The 20,129-nt window shown below is 53.6% G+C and overlaps 3 protein-coding genes across 6 annotated transcripts in view; all 3 read left to right on the top strand.

The window, feature by feature from the left end:
• LOC147135996 (uncharacterized) overlaps positions 1-128 on the top strand; it is a 34,023-nt gene extending 33,895 nt beyond the window's left edge. The window contains exon 7 of the mRNA XM_086054280.1: positions 15-128. Coding sequence (XP_085910406.1) covers positions 15-128 — 114 coding nt within the window. The remainder of the gene's footprint in view (positions 1-14) is intronic.
• A 71-nt stretch (positions 129-199) lies between these two features.
• Positions 200-12,147, top strand: LOC147135995 (uncharacterized). The gene has a single exon (XM_086053758.1). The coding sequence runs from the start codon at positions 248-250 to the stop codon at positions 11,894-11,896; it is 11,649 nt and encodes a 3,882-aa protein (XP_085909884.1). The 5' UTR covers positions 200-247; the 3' UTR covers positions 11,897-12,147.
• Positions 12,148-13,315: 1,168 nt separating this feature from the next.
• On the top strand, positions 13,316-20,049 carry cfap53 (cilia and flagella associated protein 53). 4 transcript variants are annotated; one of them, XM_086054499.1, is made up of 8 exons: positions 13,316-13,616; positions 15,179-15,495; positions 16,121-16,294; positions 16,438-16,689; positions 16,893-17,111; positions 17,446-17,662; positions 18,828-18,930; positions 19,005-20,049. In XM_086054499.1, the coding sequence occupies exons 1-8, from the start codon at positions 13,472-13,474 to the stop codon at positions 19,240-19,242; spliced, it is 1,665 nt and encodes a 554-aa protein (XP_085910625.1). In that variant the 5' UTR covers positions 13,316-13,471; the 3' UTR covers positions 19,243-20,049. The 4 variants fall into 4 exon arrangements, with proteins under 4 accessions (XP_085910625.1, XP_085910626.1, XP_085910627.1 ...); XM_086054500.1 differs by having other exon boundaries at positions 13,486-13,616; positions 16,386-16,689; XM_086054501.1 differs by lacking the exon at positions 13,316-13,616 and adding an exon at positions 13,760-14,001 and having other exon boundaries at positions 16,386-16,689.
• Positions 20,050-20,129: the final 80 nt, after the last annotated feature.

The following is a 20,129-nucleotide window of genomic DNA, read 5'->3' as shown; positions in this document are numbered from 1 at the left end:
GTCGCTCACTACAGCTTCTCCAGTCCCACCATCAAGACAAAACAGTCCATCTTCAGCCCTGTCCATCAGGTCTACAACATCCCCTTCCAAAACCACTCCTGTCCCGTCTCTGGCTACTTCTTTCATGACAACAAATGGTCGTACTGTCGGGCAATTTCATGGTTACCATGGCCACGGACACCGCTGGGGTCACATGGGCCACGGACAACACTGGGGTCACAAGGGCCATGGACAACACTGGGGTCACATGGACCACAGGCACCACTGGGCTCTCAGGGGCCGTCCTTCATTAGATCCCTCCCAATCACTCAATACAGCTTCTCCAGTCTCAACATCAAGAAAAACCAGTCCATCTTCAGCCCCGTCCATCAGGTCTACAACATCCCCTTCCAAAACCACTTCTGTCCCATTTTTGGCTACTACTTTCGTGACAACGTATGGTCGTACTGTTGGACAGTTTCATGGTTACCATGGCCACGGACACCACTGGGGACACGTGGGCCACAGACACCGGTGGGGTCACAAGGGCCACGGACAGCACTGGGCTCTGAGGGGCCGCCCTTCATTAGCTCCCTCCCAGTCGCTCACTACAGCTTCTCCAGTCCCACCATCAAGACAAAACAGTCCATCTTCAGCCCCGTCCATCAGGTCTACAACATCCCCTTCCAAAACCACTCCTGTCCCATCTCTGACTACTTCTTTAGTGACAACATTTGGTCGTACTGTTGGACAGTTTCATGGTTACCTTGCCCACGGACACCCCTGGGGTCACATGGGCCACCGACACCGTTGGGGTCACAAGGGCCACGGACAACACTGGGGTCACAAGGGCCATGGACAACACTGGGGTCACATGGACCACAGGCACCACTGGGCTCTCAGGGGCCGTCCTTCATTAGATCCCTCCCAATCACTCAATACAGCTTCTCCAGTCTCAACATCAAGAAAAACCAGTCCATCTTCAGCCCCGTCCATCAGGTCTACAACATCCCCTTCCAAAACCACTTCTGTCCCATTTTTGGCTACTACTTTCGTGACAACGTATGGTCGTACTGTTGGACAGTTTCATGGTTACCATGGCCACGGACACCACTGGGGACACGTGGGCCACAGACACCGGTGGGGTCACAAGGGCCACGGACAGCACTGGGCTCTCAGGGGCCGCCCTTCATTAGCTCCCTCCCAGTCGCTCACTACAGCTTCTCCAGTCCCACCATCAAGACAAAACAGTCCATCTTCAGCCCCGTCCATCAGGTCTACAACATCCCCTTCCAAAACCACTCCTGTCCCATCTCTGACTACTTCTTTAGTAACAACATTTGGTCGTACTGTTGGACAGTTTCATGGTTACCTTGGCCACGGACACCCCTGGGGTCACATGGGCCACCGACACCGTTGGGGTCACAAGGGCCACGGACAACACTGGGGTCACAAGGGCCATGGACAACACTGGGGTCACATGGACCACAGGCACCACTGGGCTCTCAGGGGCCGCCCTTCATTAGATCCCTCCCAATCACTCAATACAGATTCTCCAGTCTCAACATCAAGAAAAACCAGTCAATCTTCGGCCCTGTCCATCAGGTCTACAACATCCGCTTCGAAAACAACTCTTGTTCCACCACTAGCTACTTCTTTTGTGACAACATATGGTCTTACTGTTGGGCAGTTAAATGGTTATCATGGACACCGACACCACTGGGGACACATGGTCCACGGACACCGCTGGGGTCACAAGGTCCACGGACAGCACTGGGCTCTCAGGGGTCGCCCTTCATTAAATCCCTCCCAATCGCTCACCACAGCTTCTCCAGTCTTAACATCAAGGAAAAACAGTCAATCATCAGCACCTTCCATCAGGTCGACAACATCGCCTTCTAAAACAACTCCTGTCCCATCTCTGACTACTTCTTTCGTGACAACATATGGTCGTACTGTTGGACAGTTTCACGGTTATCATGGCCACAGACACCACTGGCGACACATGGGCCACGGACACCGCTGGGGTCACAAGGGCCACGGACAGCACTGGGCTCTCAGGGGCCGCCCTTCATTAGATCCCTCCCAGTTGCTCACTACAGCTTCTCCAGTCTCAACAGCAAGAAAAACCAGTCCATCTTCAGTCCCGTCCATCAGGTCTAAAACATACCCTTCCAAAACCACTCCTGTCCCATCTCTGACTACTTCTTTTGTGACATTTGGTCATACTGTTGGACAGTTTCATGGTTACCTTGGCCACGGACACCGCTGGGGTCACATGGGCCACAGACACCACTGGCGACACATGGGCCACGGACACCGCTGGGGTCACAAGGGCCACGGACAGCACTGGGCTCTCAGGGGCCGCCCTTCATTAGATCCCCCCCAGTTGCTCACTACAGCTTCTCCAGTCTCAACAGCAAGTAAAACCAGTCCATCTTCAGCCCCGTCCATCAGGTCTACAACATCCCCTTCCAAAAACACTCCTGTCCCGTCTCTGACTACTTCTTTTGTGACATTTGGTCATACTGTTGGACAGTTTCATGGTTACCTTGGCCACGGACACCGCTGGGGACACATGGGCCACGGACACCGCTGGGGTCACAAGGTCCGCGGACAGCACTGGGCTCTCAGGGGCCGCCCATCATTAGATCCCTCCCAATCACTCAATACAGCTTCTCCAGTCTCAACATCAAGAAAAAACAGTCCATCTTCAGCTCCATCCATCAGGTCTACAACATCCCCTTCAAAAACCACTCCTGTCCCGTCTCTGGCTACTTCTTTCATGACAACAAATGGTCGTACTGTCGGGCAATTTCATGGTTACCATGGCCACGGACACCGCTGGGGTCACATGGGCCACGGACAACACTGGGGTCACAAGCGCCATGGACAACACTGGGGTCACATGGACCACAGGCACCACTGGGCTCTCAGGGGCCGTCCTTCATTAGATCCCTCCCAATCACTCAATACAGCTTCTCCAGTCTCAACATCAAGAAAAACCAGTCCATCTTCAGCCCCGTCCATCAGGTCTACAATATCCCCTTCCAAAACAACTCCTGTTCCAGCACTAGCTACCTCTTTTGTGACAACATATGGTCTTACTGTTGGGCAGTTTAATGGTTACCTTGGCCACGGACACCGCTGGGGTCACATGGGCCACCGACACCGTTGGGGTCACAAGGGCCATGGAGAGCACTGGGGTCACAAGGGCCAAGGACAGCACTGGGCTTTCAGGGGCCGCCCTTCATTAGATCCCTCCCAATCGCTCACTACAGCTTCTCCAGTCTCAACATCAAGAAAAACCAGTCCATCTTCAGCTCCATCCATCAGGTCTACAACATCCCCTTCCAAAACCACTCCTGTCCCGTCTCTGGCTACTTCTTTCATGACAACAAATGGTCTTACTGTTGGGCAGTTTAATGGTTATCATGGCCACCGACACCGCTGGGGGCACATGGTCCACGGACACCGCTGGGGTCACAAGGTCCACGGACAGCACTGGGCTCCCAAGGGCCGCCCTTCATTAAATCCCTCCCAATCGCTCACTACAGCTTCTCCAGTCTTAACATCAAGACAAACCAGTCCATCTTCAGCCCCGTCCATCAGGTCTACAATATCCCCTTCCAAAACCACTCCTGTCCCGTCTCTGACTACTTCTTTCGTGACAACAAATGGTCGTACTGTCTGGCAGTTTCATGGTTACCATGGCCACCGACACCGCTGGGGACACATGGGCCACGGACACCGCTGGGGTCACAAGGGCCACGGACAGCATTGGGCTCTCAGGCGCCGCCCTTCATTAGATCCTTCCCAATCACTCACTTCAGCATCTCCAGTCTCAACATCAAGAAAAAACAGTCCATCTTCAGCCCCGTCCATCAGATCTCCAACACTCCCTTCCAAAACCACTCCTGTCCCATCTCTGACTACTTCTTTCTTGACAACAAATGGTCGTCCTGTCAGGCAGTTTCATGGTTACCATGGCCACCAACACCGCTGGGGACACATCGGCCACAGGCACCACTGGGCTCTGAAGGGCCGTCCTTCATTTGATCCCTCCCAATCGCTCTCTTCAGCTTCCTCAGTCTCAACATCAAGAAAAACCAGTCCATCTTCAGACCCTTCCATCAGGTCTACAACATCCCCTTCCAAAACCACTCCCGTCCCCTCTCTGACTACTTCTTTAGGGACAACGTATGGTCGTGCCGTTGGACAGTTTCATGGTTACCATGGCCATGGACACCGCTGGGGAGACATGGGCCACGGACACCGCTGGGGTCACATGGACCACAGGCACCACTGGGCTCTCAGGGGCCGCCCTTCATTAGATCCCTCGCAATCGCTCACTTCAGCTTCCTCAGTCTCAACATCAAGAAAAACCAGTCCATCTTCAGCCTCGTCCATCAGATCTACAACATCACCTTCTAAAACCACTCCTGTTCCATCTCTAGCTACTTCTTTCGTGACAACATATGGTCTTAGTATTGGGCAGCATTATCGTTTCCATGGCCAAGGACACCACTGGAGACACATGGGCCACGGACACCGCTGGGGTCACAAGGTCCATGGACAGCACTGGGCTCTCAGGGGCCGCCCTTCATTAGATCCCTGCCAGTCGCTCACTACAGCTTCTCCAGTCTCAACATCAAGAAAAACCAGTCCATCTTCAGCCCCGTCCATCAGGTCTACAACATCCCCTTCCAAAACCACTCCTGTTCCATCTCCGACTACTTCTTTTGTGACATTTGGTCGTACTGTTGGGCAGTTTCATGGTTTCCATGGCCACGGACACCGCTGGGGACACATGGGCCACGGACACCGTTGGGGTCACAAGGGCCACGGAGAGCACTGGGGTCACAAGGGCCGCGGACAGCACTGGGCTCTCAGGGGCAGCCCTTCATTTGATCCCTCCCAATCGCTCACAAAAGCTTCTCCAGTCTCAACATCAAGAAAAACCATTCCATCTTCAGCCCCGTCCATCAGGTCTCCAACATCCCCTTCCAAAACCACTCCTGTCCCGTCTCTGACTACTTCTTTCATGAAAACAAATGGCTGTACTGTCGTGCAGTTTCATGGTTACCATGGCCACAGACACCGCTGGGGACACATGGGCCACGTACACCGCTGGGGTCACATGGACCACAGACACCACTGGGCTCTCAGGGGCCGCCCTTCATTAGATCCCTCCCAATCGCTCAATACAGCTTCTCCAGTCTCAACATCAAGAAAGACCAGTTCATCTTCAGCCCCGTCCATCAGGTCTCCAACATCCCCTTCCAAAACCACTCCTGTCCCGTCTCTGACTACTTCTTTCATGACAACAAATGGCCGTACTGTCGGGCAGTTTCATGGTTACCATGGCCACGGACACCGCTGGGGACACATGGGTCACAGACACCGCTGGGGTCACAAGGTCCACGGACAGCACTGGGGTCTCAGGGGCCGCCCTTCATTAGATCCCTCCCAATTGCTCAATACAGCTTTTCCCGTCTCAACATCAAGAAAAACCAGTCCATCTTCAGCCTCGTCCATCAGGTCTACAACATCCCCTTCCAAAACCACTCCTGTCCCATCTCAGATTGCTTCTTTAGTGACATTTGGTCGTACTGTTGGACAGCTTCATGGTTACCTTGGCCACGGACACCGTTGGGGTCACATGGGTCACAGACACCGTTGGGGTCACAAGGGCCACGGAAAGCACTGGGGTCACAAAGGCCAAGGACAGCACTGGGCTCTCAGCGGCGGCCCTTCATTAGATCCCTCCCAATCGCTCACTTCAGCTTCTCCAGTCTCAACATCAAGAAAAAACAGTCCATCTTCAGCGCCTTCCATCAGATCTCCAACACCCCCTTCCAAAACCATTCCTGTCCCATCTCTGACTACTTCTTTCGTGACAACAAATGGTCGTACTGTCGTGCAGTTTCATGGTTACAATGGCCACCGACACCGCTGGGGACACATCGGCCACAGGAACCACTGGGCTCTGAAGGGCCGCCCTTCATTAGATCCATCACAGTCGCTCTCTTCAGCTTCCTCAGTCTCAACATCAAGAAAAAACAGTCCATCTTCAGACCCTTCCATCAGGTTTACAACATCCCCTTCCAAAACCACTCCCGTCCCTTCTCTGACTACTTCTTTAGTGACAACGTATGGTCGTGCCGTTGAACAGTTTCATGGTTACCATGGCCACGGACACCGTTGGGGAGACATGGGCCACGGACACCGCTGGGGTCACAAGGGCCACGGACAGCACTGGGCTCTCAGGGGCGGCCCTTCATTAGATCCCTCCCAATCGCTCACTACAGCTTCTCCAGTCTCAACATCAAGAAAAACCAATCCATCTTCAGCCCCGTCCATCAGGTCTACAACATCCCCTTCCAAAACCACTCCTGTCCCATCTCCAATTACTTCTTTAGTGACATTTGGTCGTACTGTTGGACAGTTTGATGGTTACCTTGTCCACGGACACCGTTGGGGTCACATGGGCCACCGACACCGTTGGGGTCAGAAGGGCCACGGAGAGCACTGGGGTCACAAGGGCCAAGGACAGCACTGGGCTTTCAAGGGCAGCCCTTCATTAGACCCCTCCCAATCGCTCACTTCAGCTTCTCCAGTATCAACATCAAGAAAAAACAGTCCATCTTCAGCCCCGTCCATCAGATCTCCAACACTTCCTTCCAAAACCACTCCTGTCCCATCTCTGACTACTTCTTTCGTGACAACAAATGGTCGTACTGTCGGGCAGTTTCATGGTTACCATGGCCACGGACACCGCTGGGGAGACATGGGCCACGGACACCGCTGGGGTCACATGGACCACAGGCACCACTGGGGTCTCAGGGGCCGCCCTTCATTAGATCCCTCCCAATCACTCAATACAGCTTCTCCAGTCACAACATCAAGAAAAACCAGTCCATCTTCAGCTCCGTCCATCAGGTCTATAACATCCCCTTCCAAAACCACACCTGTCCTGTCTCTTACTACTTCTTTCATGACAACAAATGGCCGTACTGTCGGGCAGTTTCATGGTTCCCATGGCCACCGACACCGCTGGGGTCACAAAGTCCACGGACAGCACTGGGCTCTCAGGGGCCGCCCTTCATTAGATCCCTCCCAATCGCTCACTACAGCTTCTCCAGTCTCAACAGCAAGAAAAACCAGTCCATCTTCAGCCCCGTCCATCAGGTCTACAACATCCCTTTCCAAAACCACTCCTGTCCCATCTCCGACTACTTCTATAGTGACAACATTTGGTCGTACTGTTGGACAGCTTCATGGTTACTTTGGCCACGGACACCGCTGGGGTCACATGGGTCACCGACACCGTTGGGGTCACAATGGCCACGGAGAGCACTGGGGTCACCAGGGCCAAGGACAGCACTGGGCTCTCAGGGGCGGCCCTTCATTAGATCCCTCCCAATCGCTCACTTCAGCTTCTCCAGTCTCAACATCAAGAAAAAACAGTCCATCTTCAGCCCCGTCCATCAGATCTCCAACACCCCCTTCCAAAACCACTCCTGTCCCATCTCTGACTACTTCTTTCGTGACAACAAATGGTCGTACTGTCGGGCAGTTTCATGGTTACCATGGCCACGGACACCGCTGGGGAGACATGGGCCACGGACACCGCTGGGGTCACATGGACCACAGGCACCACTGGGGTCTCAGGGGCCGCCCTTCATTAGATCCCTCCCAATCACTCAATACAGCTTCTCCAGTCACATCAAGAAAAACCAGTCCATCTTCAGCTCTGTCCATCAGGTCTATAACATCCCCTTCCAAATGCGCTCCTGTCCTGTCTCTGACTACTTCTTTCATGACAACAAATGGCCGTACTGTCGGGCAGTTTCATGGTTACCATGGCCACGGACACCACTGGAGGCACATGGGCCCTGGAAACCACTGGGATCACAAGTTCCACAGACAGCACTGGGCTCTCAGGGGCCGCCCTTCATTAGATCCCTCCCAATCGCTCACTCCAGCTTCTCCAGTCTCAACAGCAAGAAAAACCAGTCCATCTTCAGCCCCGTCCATCAGGTCTACAACATCCCTTTCCAAAACCACTCCTCTCCCATCTCCGACTACTTCTATAGTGACAACATTTGGTCGTACTGTTGGACAGTTTCATGGTTACCATGGCCACGGACACCGCTGGGGTCACAAGGGCCACGGACACCGCTGGGGTCACATGGACCACAGGCACCACTGGGCTCTCAGGGGCCGCCCTTCATTAGATCCCTCCCAATCACTCACTACAGCTTCTCCAGTCTCTACATCAAGAAAAACCAGTCCATCTTCAGCCCCGTTCATCAGGTCTACAACATCCCCTTCCAAAACCACTCCTGTCCTGTCTCTGACTACTTCTTTCATGACAACAAATGGCCGTACTGTCGGGCAGTTTCATGGTTCCCATGGCCACCGACACCGCTGGGAACATATGGGCCACGGACACCGCTGGGGTCACAAGGTCCACGGACAGCACTGGGCTCTTAGGGGCGGCCCTTCATTAGATCCCTCCCAATCGCTCACTTCAGCTTCTCCAGTCTCAACATCAAGAAAAAACAGTCCATCCTCAGCCCCGTCCATCAGATCTCCAACACCCCCTTCCAAAACCACTCCTGTCCCATCCCTGACTACTTCTTTCGTGACAACAAATGGTCGTACTGTCGGGCAGTTTCATGGTTACCATGGCCACGGACACCGCTGGGGAGACATGGACCACAGGCACCACTGGGGTCTCAGGGGCCGCCCTTCATTAGATCCCTCCCAATCACTCAATACAGCTTCTCCAGTCACAACATCAAGAAAAACCAGTCCATCTTCAGCTCCGTCCATCAGGTCTATAACATCCCCTTCCAAAACCACTCCTGTCCTGTCTCTGACTACTTCTTTCATGGCAACAAATGGCCGTACTGTCGGGCAGTTTCATGGTTCCCATGGCCACCGACACCGCTGGGGACATATGGGCCACGGACACCGCTGGGGTCACAAGGTCCACGGACAGCACTGGGCTCTCAGGGGCCGCCCTTCATTAGATCCCTCCCAATCGCTCACTACAGCTTCTCCAGTCTCAACAGCAAGAAAAACCAGTCCATCTTCAGCCCCGTCCATCAGGTCTACAACATCCCTTTCCAAAACCACTCCTGTCCCATCTCCGACTACTTCTATAGTGACAACATTTGGTCGTACTGTTGGACAGCTTCATGGTTACTTTGGCCACGGACACCGCTGGGGTCACATGGGTCACCGACACCGTTGGGGTCACAATGGCCACGGAGAGCACTGGGGTCACCAGGGCCAAGGACAGCACTGGGCTCTCAGGGGCGGCCCTTCATTAGATCCCTCCCAATCGCTCACTTCAGCTTCTCCAGTCTCAACATCAAGAAAAAACAGTCCATCTTCAGCCCCGTCCATCAGATCTCCAACACCCCCTTCCAAAACCACTCCTGTCCCATCTCTGACTACTTCTTTCGTGACAACAAATGGTCGTACTGTCGGGCAGTTTCATGGTTACCATGGCCACGGACACCGCTGGGGAGACATGGGCCACGGACACCGCTGGGGTCACATGGACCACAGGCACCACTGGGGTCTCAGGGGCCGCCCTTCATTAGATCCCTCCCAATCACTCAATACAGCTTCTCCAGTCTCAACATCAAGAAAAAACAGTCCATCTTCAGCCCCGTCCATCAGATCTCCAACACCCCCTTCCAAAACCACTCCTGTCCCATCTCTGACTACTTCTTTCGTGACAACAAATGGTCGTACTGTCGGGCAGTTTCATGGTTACCATGGCCACGGACACCGCTGGGGAGACATGGGCCACGGACACCGCTGGGGTCACATGGACCACAGGCACCACTGGGCTCTCAGGGGCCGCCCTTCATTAGATCCCTCCCAATCGCTCACTTCAGCTTCTCCAGTCTCAACATCAAGAAAAAACAGTCCATCTTCAGCCCCGTCCATCAGATCTCCAACACCCCCTTCCAAAACCACTCCTGTCCCATCTCTGACTACTACTTTCATGACAACATATGGTCTTACTGTCGGACAGCATTATGGTTACCATGGCCACGGACACCACTGGAGGCACATGGGCCATGGAAACCACTGGGATCACAAGTTCCACAGACAGCACTGGGCTCTCAGGGGCCGCCCTTCATTAGATCCCTCCCAATCGCTCACTACAGCTTCTCCAGTCTCAACAGCAAGAAAAACCAGTCCATCTTCAGCCCCGTCCATCAGGTCTACAACATCCCTTTCCAAAACCACTCCTCTCCCATCTCCGACTACTTCTATAGTGACAACATTTGGTCGTACTGTTGGACAGTTTCATGGTTACCATGGCCACGGACACCGCTGGGGTCACAAGGTCCACGGACACCGCCGGGGTCACATGGACCACAGGCACCACTGGGCTCTCAGGGGCCGCCCTTCATTAGATCCCTCCCAATCACTCACTACAGCTTCTCCAGTCTCTACATCAAGAAAAACCAGTCCATCTTCAGCCCCGTTCATCAGGTCTACAACATCCCCTTCCAAAACCACTCCTGTCCTGTCTCTGACTACTTCTTTCATGACAACAAATGGCCGTACTGTCGGGCAGTTTCATGGTTCCCATGGCCACCGACACCGCTGGGAACATATGGGCCACGGACACCGCTGGGGTCACAAGGTCCACGGACAGCACTGGGCTCTCAGGGGCCGCCCTTCATTAGATCCCTCCCAATTGCTCACTACAGCTTCTCCAGTCTCAACAGCAAGAAAAAACAGTCCATCTTCAGCCCCGTCCATCAGGTCTACAACATCCCTTTCCAAAACCACTCCTGTCCCATCTCCGACTACTTCTATAGTGACAACATTTGGTCGTACTGTTGGACAGCTTCATGGTTACTTTGGCCACGGACACCGCTGGGGTCACATGGGTCACCGACACCGTTGGGGTCACAATGGCCACGGAGAGCACTGGGGTCACCAGGGCCAAGGACAGCACTGGGCTCTTAGGGGCGGCCCTTCATTAGATCCCTCCCAATCGCTCACTTCAGCTTCTCCAGTCTCAACATCAAGAAAAAACAGTCCATCCTCAGCCCCGTCCATCAGATCTCCAACACCCCCTTCCAAAACCACTCCTGTCCCATCCCTGACTACTTCTTTCGTGACAACAAATGGTCGTACTGTCGTGCAGTTTCATGGTTACCATGGCCACGGACACCACTGGAGGCAGATGGGCCATGGAAACCACTGGGGTCACAAGTTCCACGGACAGCACTGGGCTCTCAGGGGCCGCCCTTCATCAGATCCCTCCCAATCGCTCACTACAGCTTCTCCAGTCTCAACATCAAGAAAAACCAATCCTTCCTCAGCCCCTTCCATCAGGTCTACAACATCCCCTTCCAAAACCACTCCCGTCCCATCTCCGACTATTTCTTTAGTGACAACATTTGGTCGTACTGTTGGACAGTTTCATGGTTACCTTGGCCACGGACACCGCTGGGGTCACAAGGGCCACGGACACCGCTGGGGTCACAAGGGCCACGGACAGCACTGGGCTCTCAGGGGCCGCCCTTCATCAGACCCCTCCCAATCACTCAATACAGCTTCTCCAGTCTCAACATCAAGAAAAACCAGTCCATCTTCAGCCCCGTCAATCAGGTCCACAACATCCCTTTCCAAAACAATTCCTGTCCCACTTTTGACCACTACTTTCGTGACAACGTTTGGTCGTGTCGTCGGACAGTTTCATGGTTACCTTGGCCACGGACACGGCTGGGGTCACATGGGCCATGGAAACCGCTGGGGTCACAAGTTCCACGGACAGCACTGGGCTCTCCGGGGTCGCCCTTCATTTGATCCCTCCCTCTCACTCAGTACAGCTTCTCCAGTCTCAACATCAAGGTCAAGTGCAGGATGAGGCAGAACACAAAGACGGCCACCACTAGAAAGACCGTGACAAGGGTGGACGTAACAAGGGTGATGACAATGACTGCCAAAAGTGTATTTCTAGATGGGGTTGGGGCAGCTACCGATGCAGCAGGACAAAGCATGGCCGGAGCCAATATGGCGCCCATGCTTGGTTAGCTTGACTCTGTGGGCTCCCTTGTCAAATGTTTCCTTTTAGATGTTTTTGCCTCTGCGTTCTAGAAATAAATACAGCCAAAATCATTTCATGTCTGCTGTTTTGTTTTGTTTTTGTTTTTTCCACAATGATCAACAAGCAACTGAAAGAAAAACTGCAGAAATGAGTTTATTGGGTTGATCCTTAAATCAAATCTTTGTGGTATGATGAACAGTGCTCCGGGTGTAGGTACCGCAATTTGAGTAAGCAATCGTTGCTTTTTTCCTACTCTTCAGAAAGTGACAACTGCGGATTCATTAAATCATAGGCAAGGCAGTTTTAAATGGCACATTTCATGCACAGTCAAGTCAACTCGATGTGCTTCACACAAGCAAAGACACACCACCTACAAGCATATACAAACCGTTAACATTCAAAAGCACAGGAAACAGAAGTAGCGTCGAAAATGAACTAGAATGCAAGTTTACTGAACAGAACACTCAAACATAAAAAAGTAAAGAAGTAGTGGATTTCTAAAATGTCTCAAGGGAAAGATTTCAAATTGTTTAGTGGACCTTAATCAAAGGTATGAGTCGAAAGCTAAGGTTTGAACCTGGATTTAAAAGTATTTACACTCGGGGCTGACTTCACTTCTGTTGGCAGCTTATTCCATTTGTGTGTAGCGTAACGGCTAAATACTGCTTCACCATGTCTAACCCTAACTGTGATAGTTAGCATTGGTGTTGTGAATTTGACCCAAAGTTAACATATACAGACTGAACGAAAGGGGTCAAAGACTGACCCATGAGGGCCCCCACATGTCGTGGCCATTATTTGATCTGATTCATACGGCACAGGATTAGGGCCGGTGAAAAAAAACCTGGAAAAAGTTTGGCAAGATTCACACTTTATTCTCAGAATTCTGACTTTAAAGTGAGAATTCTGACAGTCTGGGAATAAAGTCGGAATTGTGACTGTAAAGTAAGAATTCCGACTTGAAAAGTGAGAATTCCAACTTTACTCTCAGAATTCCGACTTTAAAGTGAGAATTCTGACTCGAAAGAACAATTCTGACGTTAAAGTGAGACTTTTGAGATCAAAGTGAGATTCTAGCAAACCTTGAACTGGCCCTAATCCTCTTCCGTAGATTCAAATCTTCCTATGGTCACAAAGTAACTCATTTCCTTTGAGTAAGACCAACAACATTTTCGGACTGTTCTATTGAATTTCTTTCTTTTTTTTTTTCTCTTCCAGGCTGTCACGCAGGCAGCTTGCGGCTGTCCCTTCTGGACGGTATGCAAATGAGTTGGTGACGCCGTGGCAAGCGGCTCTTGCGCCTCGCTGCAAGTCCCGCGTATGTGACGTACAATTTGTTCATTAAAAAAAACAACCGCTGGAAGTCCCGCGCTCTGGTCACGTGCGCCCGACGCCATGCTCGCGAGTGTCTTTGGGGTCGCAGGTGACGTCAGCGCTCCTGTTTGCTCGTCACCTTGGCGACGCGGCCGCGGCCGAGCTGAAAGCAGCCAAGCAAGGCCACGCCAAGCCCAGCCACTGCAGCCAGGCCACCCGCGACCAGGTGAGTCCCTGGCCCACGAGCGCGTCCCATGTCCTTCGTCTTCTTCTTGCTTTCTTTTCCGTTTGGGTCAGCCAAACAAAACACGCACAAGTTAGTCAGTCGCGCCAAATGGAGAGAGAGAGAGAGAGAGAGAGAGAGAGAGAGAGAGAGAGAGAGAGAGAGAGAGAGAGAGAGAGAGAGAGAGAGAGAGAGAGAGAGAGAGAGAAGACCAACAAGACAAGAAGGTCGAACCTACGAGTATAGCCGCGTGAAACGCCAAGAAAGAAAGAAAGAAAGAGAGAGAAAGAAAGAAGGGAAGTAAAAGAAGGAAAGAAAGAAAGCTTTTCTGGGCAGCCAGCTGTCTCGCCGATCATGAACTGAACGCATTGAGAGGCACAATCAACAAGTCAGTCAAGAAATACTTGGAAGCACGTTTTGATGCTCGTTGGAGGGAACGTGACACTTGACGACGACGCGCGATTGCTCACAGGAGTCCTTTTTATCCGTCCATCTAGCCACAGTCCCCTCCAAAAGTAGTGCAACGCCAAGGTCAATCCCATTGTTTTTGTCGTTAACCGAAGACAAGGTTCAGAGGTTTAGGGGGACAGGTTGCTGTATGTGGGATTTGTGCATGTGAATCCTGCAAGGAAGTTTGCGAGGAAACCCAATCTGATAAAGATAAAGATGATCGGAAAATATCAACATATGGTAAACCTAATATCTGGCCTATGCATGTTTTTTTTGGAGTAGACCTGCAAAAAAAAAAAAAAAAAAAAAAAAAAAAAATATATATATATATATATATATATATATATGTATGTATGTATGTATGTATGTATGTATGTATGTATGTATGTATGTATGTATGTATATATTAGTGCTGTCAAGCGATTAATTTTTTGAAAACTAATTAAACGCAAAATTTTCCATCATTGATTGTGATTAATCATATTTTTCAATTACAATTTTTTTACAAAGCTTAGAAACGATATTTACTTGAGGAAAATCTTGGAATTAATTTGGAAAAAAATGTACAAAAAGTATATTTTGATTCAAAGATTGTCCTACTAGCTCTCTTTGATCCCTGGATACAATTATTTTCCCAGAAAATACAACTGCTGAACGATAGACGTACAACTAATTTGGTAGGGCATTTCAATTTGGCTTTGCAAAGTGCACAAATGATTTGGATTTCTCCAATGAGCCATAGCGATACTTTTTAAAGTAAAACTACGTCAAAGTGACTCTCCTCTAAGTTTGGCTACAAAGTGAGCAGAGGTCAGCTGTCACAGGAGTAAATAAAACTCAAGTTAACTGAGTTCATTTTTTCTAATGCGTTATCGAATTCAAACGAATCTCCATAGTTAATGCTTTAACTTTGACAGCCCGGATTAAACATCCGACTACCCCTTGAAATAGAACCGAATGTTACCAGGGCAATAATTCTGTCGCGTCCCACTAGAGGGAGACCGTGTGCCCCAATTTGAGAAGGACTGAGCGAGGGAGGCCTTGCAAAATGCGAAGCTGCGGAACAGCATTCCTCTCGCCTCTTTGCAAAACTACCTTTGTTGTTTTTTCACCAGCCGCACCGTCGGCGTACGATCGAGAAGGAGAAGAAGAAGAAGGAGGAGGAGAAGACGAAGGAGAAGACGAAGGAGAAGACGAAGGAGAAGCGAGCGTGAGAGAGCATGCTTCCGGCACGGCGCGCCATGCTGCTTCGGCAGAAGCAGGACGAGGAGCGCGAGCGCGTGGCCGAGGGCGCGCGCGAGCGCGAGACGTGCCGCGTCAACAACTGCTGGCTGCTGACCAGCGACGCTCGCTACGTGGGCCACAGCGTCCGCAGGGACGCCGACGACGTCATGATGCAGCACCGCTTCTCCGTCCACCAGCGCCAGCAAAGGTGACGCCCACAACGGCGCACGCGCTCCGGCTTCCGAGCTCAGCTCCTCCTTCAAGCGGAAGTCAACGAACATTTTTTCCCCCCCGGAATATCTTCCACGCAGGCTCACTAGTTGAGACAGGGCATTCGGATTCATCGGAACGAGAATGAGCGCCCCCGGTTTTTCTTCGTCTCAGGCGGCGGCCATTTTGCCACTCGTTCCAACCGAAAATGACATCACAGTTGCTCGGGGCTTCGCTAACGACCAATCGTGGCTCAGCTTCGGAGAAGGGCTCAGCCGCGAGCAAGCGCGATGTCGTTTTCAGCCGACGGCGAGTGACGAAATGAAAACGGGTGCGTTGGTTCTTATTCCATCAACGCAAAATTTTCCAGGATGCCTTGTTCCAACCAGCGTGGAACATATTGTTGTTTGCGTCGACCTCCGCTTGAAGGACGAGCAAATTGTCCATGCGCTTGAGTCTGACTCTGTCCCCCGGCGGCCTTCACGCCAGCAGTCGGCGACTTGTCGAACGTGAGTTTCCCTCACGTTGACTGCCGACCGATGGGTTTGTTTCCATGGCGGCCGGCCCGCGATTTCTCACTCAATCCGCCATGCCCGGTGAAAATGCGCGGCGGGTCTCCGCAGGCTGCGAGCGCTTCTGGACGAGGAGGAGCGGCAGCTGGTGCTGGCGGCTCGCCTGGAGCGGGAGACGCCGCTGGAGAGACAAAAGCAGATGCGCGAGCGAGCCAAAAGTCTGCAAGAGGCCCGGGAGGCGCACCGGAGACAAGTGGCGGTGCAAAAGTTGGACCAGCAGTTCAGGTGGGCCGCCCTGCCGCTGCGAGCGCCGGCGCCGGCGCCAGCCAGCCAGCGAGAGCGGCGAGAGCGACGCGAGACGTTTTGCCTTCTTCAGGGAGCAGTGCCAGGAGCTGCGCGAGGCCCAGAGTAAGCGGCGGCTTTTGCAGGTTGGCGAGGAGCGAGCGGCCCAGCTGCGCAGCCAGCGGGAGGACGCCCGCGCGCGCCAGCGCGAGGACGACATGTTCCAGCAGCTGTGGCGAGCCGACGCCCACGCCAAGGAGGAGCGCGAGCGGCGCGAGGCCTCCCAGGCGCGCCGCTGCAGCCGCACGCAGATGGACTTCCTGTGCCAGCAGATGGCCGACGCCGAGCGCCTGCGGCAGCGCGAGCGCCTCGCCAGACAGGAGGAGGCGCGGCAGCAGGTGGGCGGCGGGCGGATTGCGTGTAGTCTCCATGCCTTTTCTGCGGCCGTGCGTGCGTCTGTGTGTCCTGTCCTTACTTACTTACTATCCCGTTCCCACCATGTGTGTGTGTGTGTGTGTCTCGTGCCCTGTCCTCTCCTCACTTTGTGCGCCTGCGCATGTGTGTCCTGTCCTCCCAATGGGCGTGTGGCGTGTGCGCGCAGGAGGAGCAAATGCAGGCCCTGCAGCAGCAGGCCGAGCATGAGCGTCGCCTGGAAAAGGAGGGCTACGCGGCCCGCCGCCGGCTGCTGGACGACAGTTTGCGCCTGAAGATGGAGCACGTGGCCAAAGAGCAGCAGGCCGAGCTGCAGAGGGACCTGAGCATCCTGCGCCAGACGCTGAAGGAGGAGACTCAGGCCCAGCAGGAGACGGCCGACAAGCGGGTACGCCCCCCCCCCCCCCGGACGGGATGCGCAATACGAGACGCGCGCCCTGGTTTAGCGCAGCAATCCTTTCAACAGACTCCAAGGCATTCCTTCGTGCCCGTTGTCATGCTCGCTCGCGCTAAAAGTAAAGCCGGCTTGCCCGGAGTGCGTCTTTCTTTGTTACTCCCGCTTTGAAACCGAAATGTCCAAGAACAGGGAAGCCGCGATTGTACGGCACCCGCGCGTTTGTCGCCGAGGATCGGGCTTGAGGCGACCGCGCGCCATCTTTTTTGTTGTTGTCGGGGTGCTGCGGCGGCGGTCCCAACTTACCCGGCCGGTGTCTCCCCGGCAGGCGGACATGATGGACGAGCAGCTGCGCTATCGTCAGTATTTGTCCGAGCAGATGACGGAGCGCAAGAAGGACGAGGAGCAGATGGAGCAAGCCATGGCCGACAAGATGAAGGAGGAGTGGGACAGACGGGAAAAGCACAGCGCCCTGCAGCAGGAGGCCCGCGACCGGCTGATGAAGGAGGTCACGGAGGCCCGGCGGCTGCAGACGGCCCAGAAACGTAACCGGTTGCCGACTCTCTGCGCTGCGCTAGCTTGAGTCGTTCTCGTCAGGGGGGGAGGAGGGCGCGCCCCGGAGCTCTCTCTTGGTACAAAAAGAGAAACGACTTTTGGCCGAAGCTGTCCGGTCATCGTCATTGCCTGCTTTCCTTTCACGCTTTCGGCTCTCGTCGGCTTGTTTCAGGTGACTTTCTTGGCCCGGTTCATAAGATAAGATAAGATAAGATAAGAGAAGAGAAGAATGCCTTTATTGATCCCACAGTGGGGACAGTTTCATTGTTACAGCAGCAAAGGTCACACAGGGACACAGGCGGCATAATGTGCCCGTTCATGGATAACGTTGACGGCAAACATTTAGGATCAAACCTATGGAAATATACGCAGTGACACGTGTATATACACACCGACCTACATGGACATAAAAAGGAGGAGGAACACTCATTTTGGCCTGTACATAGTACAGAGGAAAAATACTCTTAAGTAAGCGACAGTGCTGCAGTGAAACGGAAGGGACAGCGTTGGATACAAATAAAACTCGACCAACAGTAGCGGGGAACGTTGGGGATTGCACGATATGAGCTCAGGCGCAGGACTGCACAATTGCGCGAATGTCCGCCACTTTGTAGAGACGACGCAATGTTCTTGTCAAAGAGTTCGGACAGCAGCAGGCGAGAAGGAAGGCGTCATGTCGTCTCGCCCGAGTCTCTCGGCTCCCGCGGCTCGCTTTAACGCTCGGCTCTCATCGCGGATGGGAAGTCGGGGCCGCCGACCCACGTGTCCGGCCGCGGCGGGGGCGGGCTTTCGGCGGACCGAGCGTCTTACTCGCGGGTTGGAAAAGTAGCCACCCGGAGAACTCGCCGGCGTAGGCCGACGACGTTGAACTGCGGTGGTGATCGGCGCTTGGCTTAGCGGATGGACGGAAAGCTTGGAAAAGCACGATGCCAGTCGGACGCGTCATCAAAAGGAGCCCCGGTCTTAAACTTCAACCAGGCGACGAGAACCAAGAGCGGCGGCGGCGGCGGCGGCGGTTGATGATTCTTTTTTTTTCCCCCGCTGGCCCACTTTTGAGTCGGCTATCCGGGCCGGCGTCGCAAAGTGTAGCGCGGTGCAGTTTTGGCTCGAGTCTCTTGGCTCTCATCACGTCATTTGTTGCGTGCGTGCGTGCAGAGCAACGCGACTTGCAGAGACGCGCCGACATCGCCAAGGAGCGAGTGGAGATGGACGCCGCCCTCCGGGACATGAAGCGGGCCGACGAGGAGGTGGCAAAGAGGTGCGTGCGCCGTCTGCGACGGCTCCGGCTTTGGTGGTCGCTCGCGTGACGCTTGGCCCCGCCCCGCCCCGCAGGCAGCGTCAGGCCTACGTGGCGTACCAGGTGGAGCTCCGAGCGCAGCTGGAGCAGCGTCAGCGTGAGAGGAGGGAACGGGAGGAAGAGGAGCAGAGCGAGCAGCGGCGGCTGCAGCAGATGCAGCAGGAGAAGCTGGACAAGAAAGACCACGTTCTGGCCCGGCTCAACGACGGCGTCTTGCACCCCTTTCGGAAAGTGGCTTTTGCGTCGGCTGCTCGCCGCAAAGCCTCCGAGTAGCCGGAGCCGGCCGAGGACATTTGCAAATGGGGCCGGCCGCGTGGAAAAAAAACTCTTGCCGGGGGCCGAGCCGACGCCACGCCGCGCCGCGCCACGCGCTGACCTCAACCGGAGCAAGCACATCGGCATCGGCTGCTTTCAACAAAGTACCGCTGGTCTGGATGTCAAGCCATCGTCCGGAAACGCAACTTTACCTTCAAACCGCGTCTTTCCACGCGCACAACTACAACGGTGAAACGTTGCGCAACCGCCGCCCGCTCCCGTCGGCCAACTCCGAATTCACCCACTTGGGTCGTATGCCACTATTGACGCTCACGTATACGCTTGATAACTTCTTACACACGCGATGGTGCGTGAAGCTGGCCAAAGCTACTTGGCCCTCTTCCCTCCACCCTGCGGCAAACGAAGAATGTCGCTAGCTTGAGGAACACTATGCAGCGAAACAAAGATAAGTTGGCAACGCTCGAGTCACAAGTCATAGCTGGAGCCCGCTACCCGGCTTGTGCTCGCGTGGTGCCAAAAGCAAGTTTCAAAAGAAAAGCAGCGCATCTTTTGGGATTGCCCTCCACTTCATAGTCACGCTGATCGGAGACTGGGGGCGGGCCGGACGTGGCGTACACGACACTCGAGTACAATGGCCTCATCCTGTCATGGATGACATAAGCGCATTTGAGCCTGCCTTTCGCTCTTACTGCGCGATACGTTTTTCAATAATACAGCGGACAGTTGTGTCTTTGCTTGTGGGAAGCCACATGGCGTTGTCTTGTGTATGAAATGTGCTCTATGAATAAAACGGCCTCGCATTGCCTCGCCTCGCATCTATTCTTGGCGGATATGGACCGGGCCGCCTGCATATAAGAGACGCCCGTTGTAAACACATTCACACA

Source organism: Filicampus tigris, chromosome 15, assembly GCF_054856515.1.
Source record: "Filicampus tigris isolate MCC_2025a chromosome 15, RoL_Ftig_1.0, whole genome shotgun sequence".
NCBI lineage: Eukaryota > Metazoa > Chordata > Actinopteri > Syngnathiformes > Syngnathidae > Filicampus > Filicampus tigris.
The sequence above is the reverse complement of the archived record's forward strand: the minus strand, read 5'-3'. Positions and strand labels throughout refer to the sequence as shown.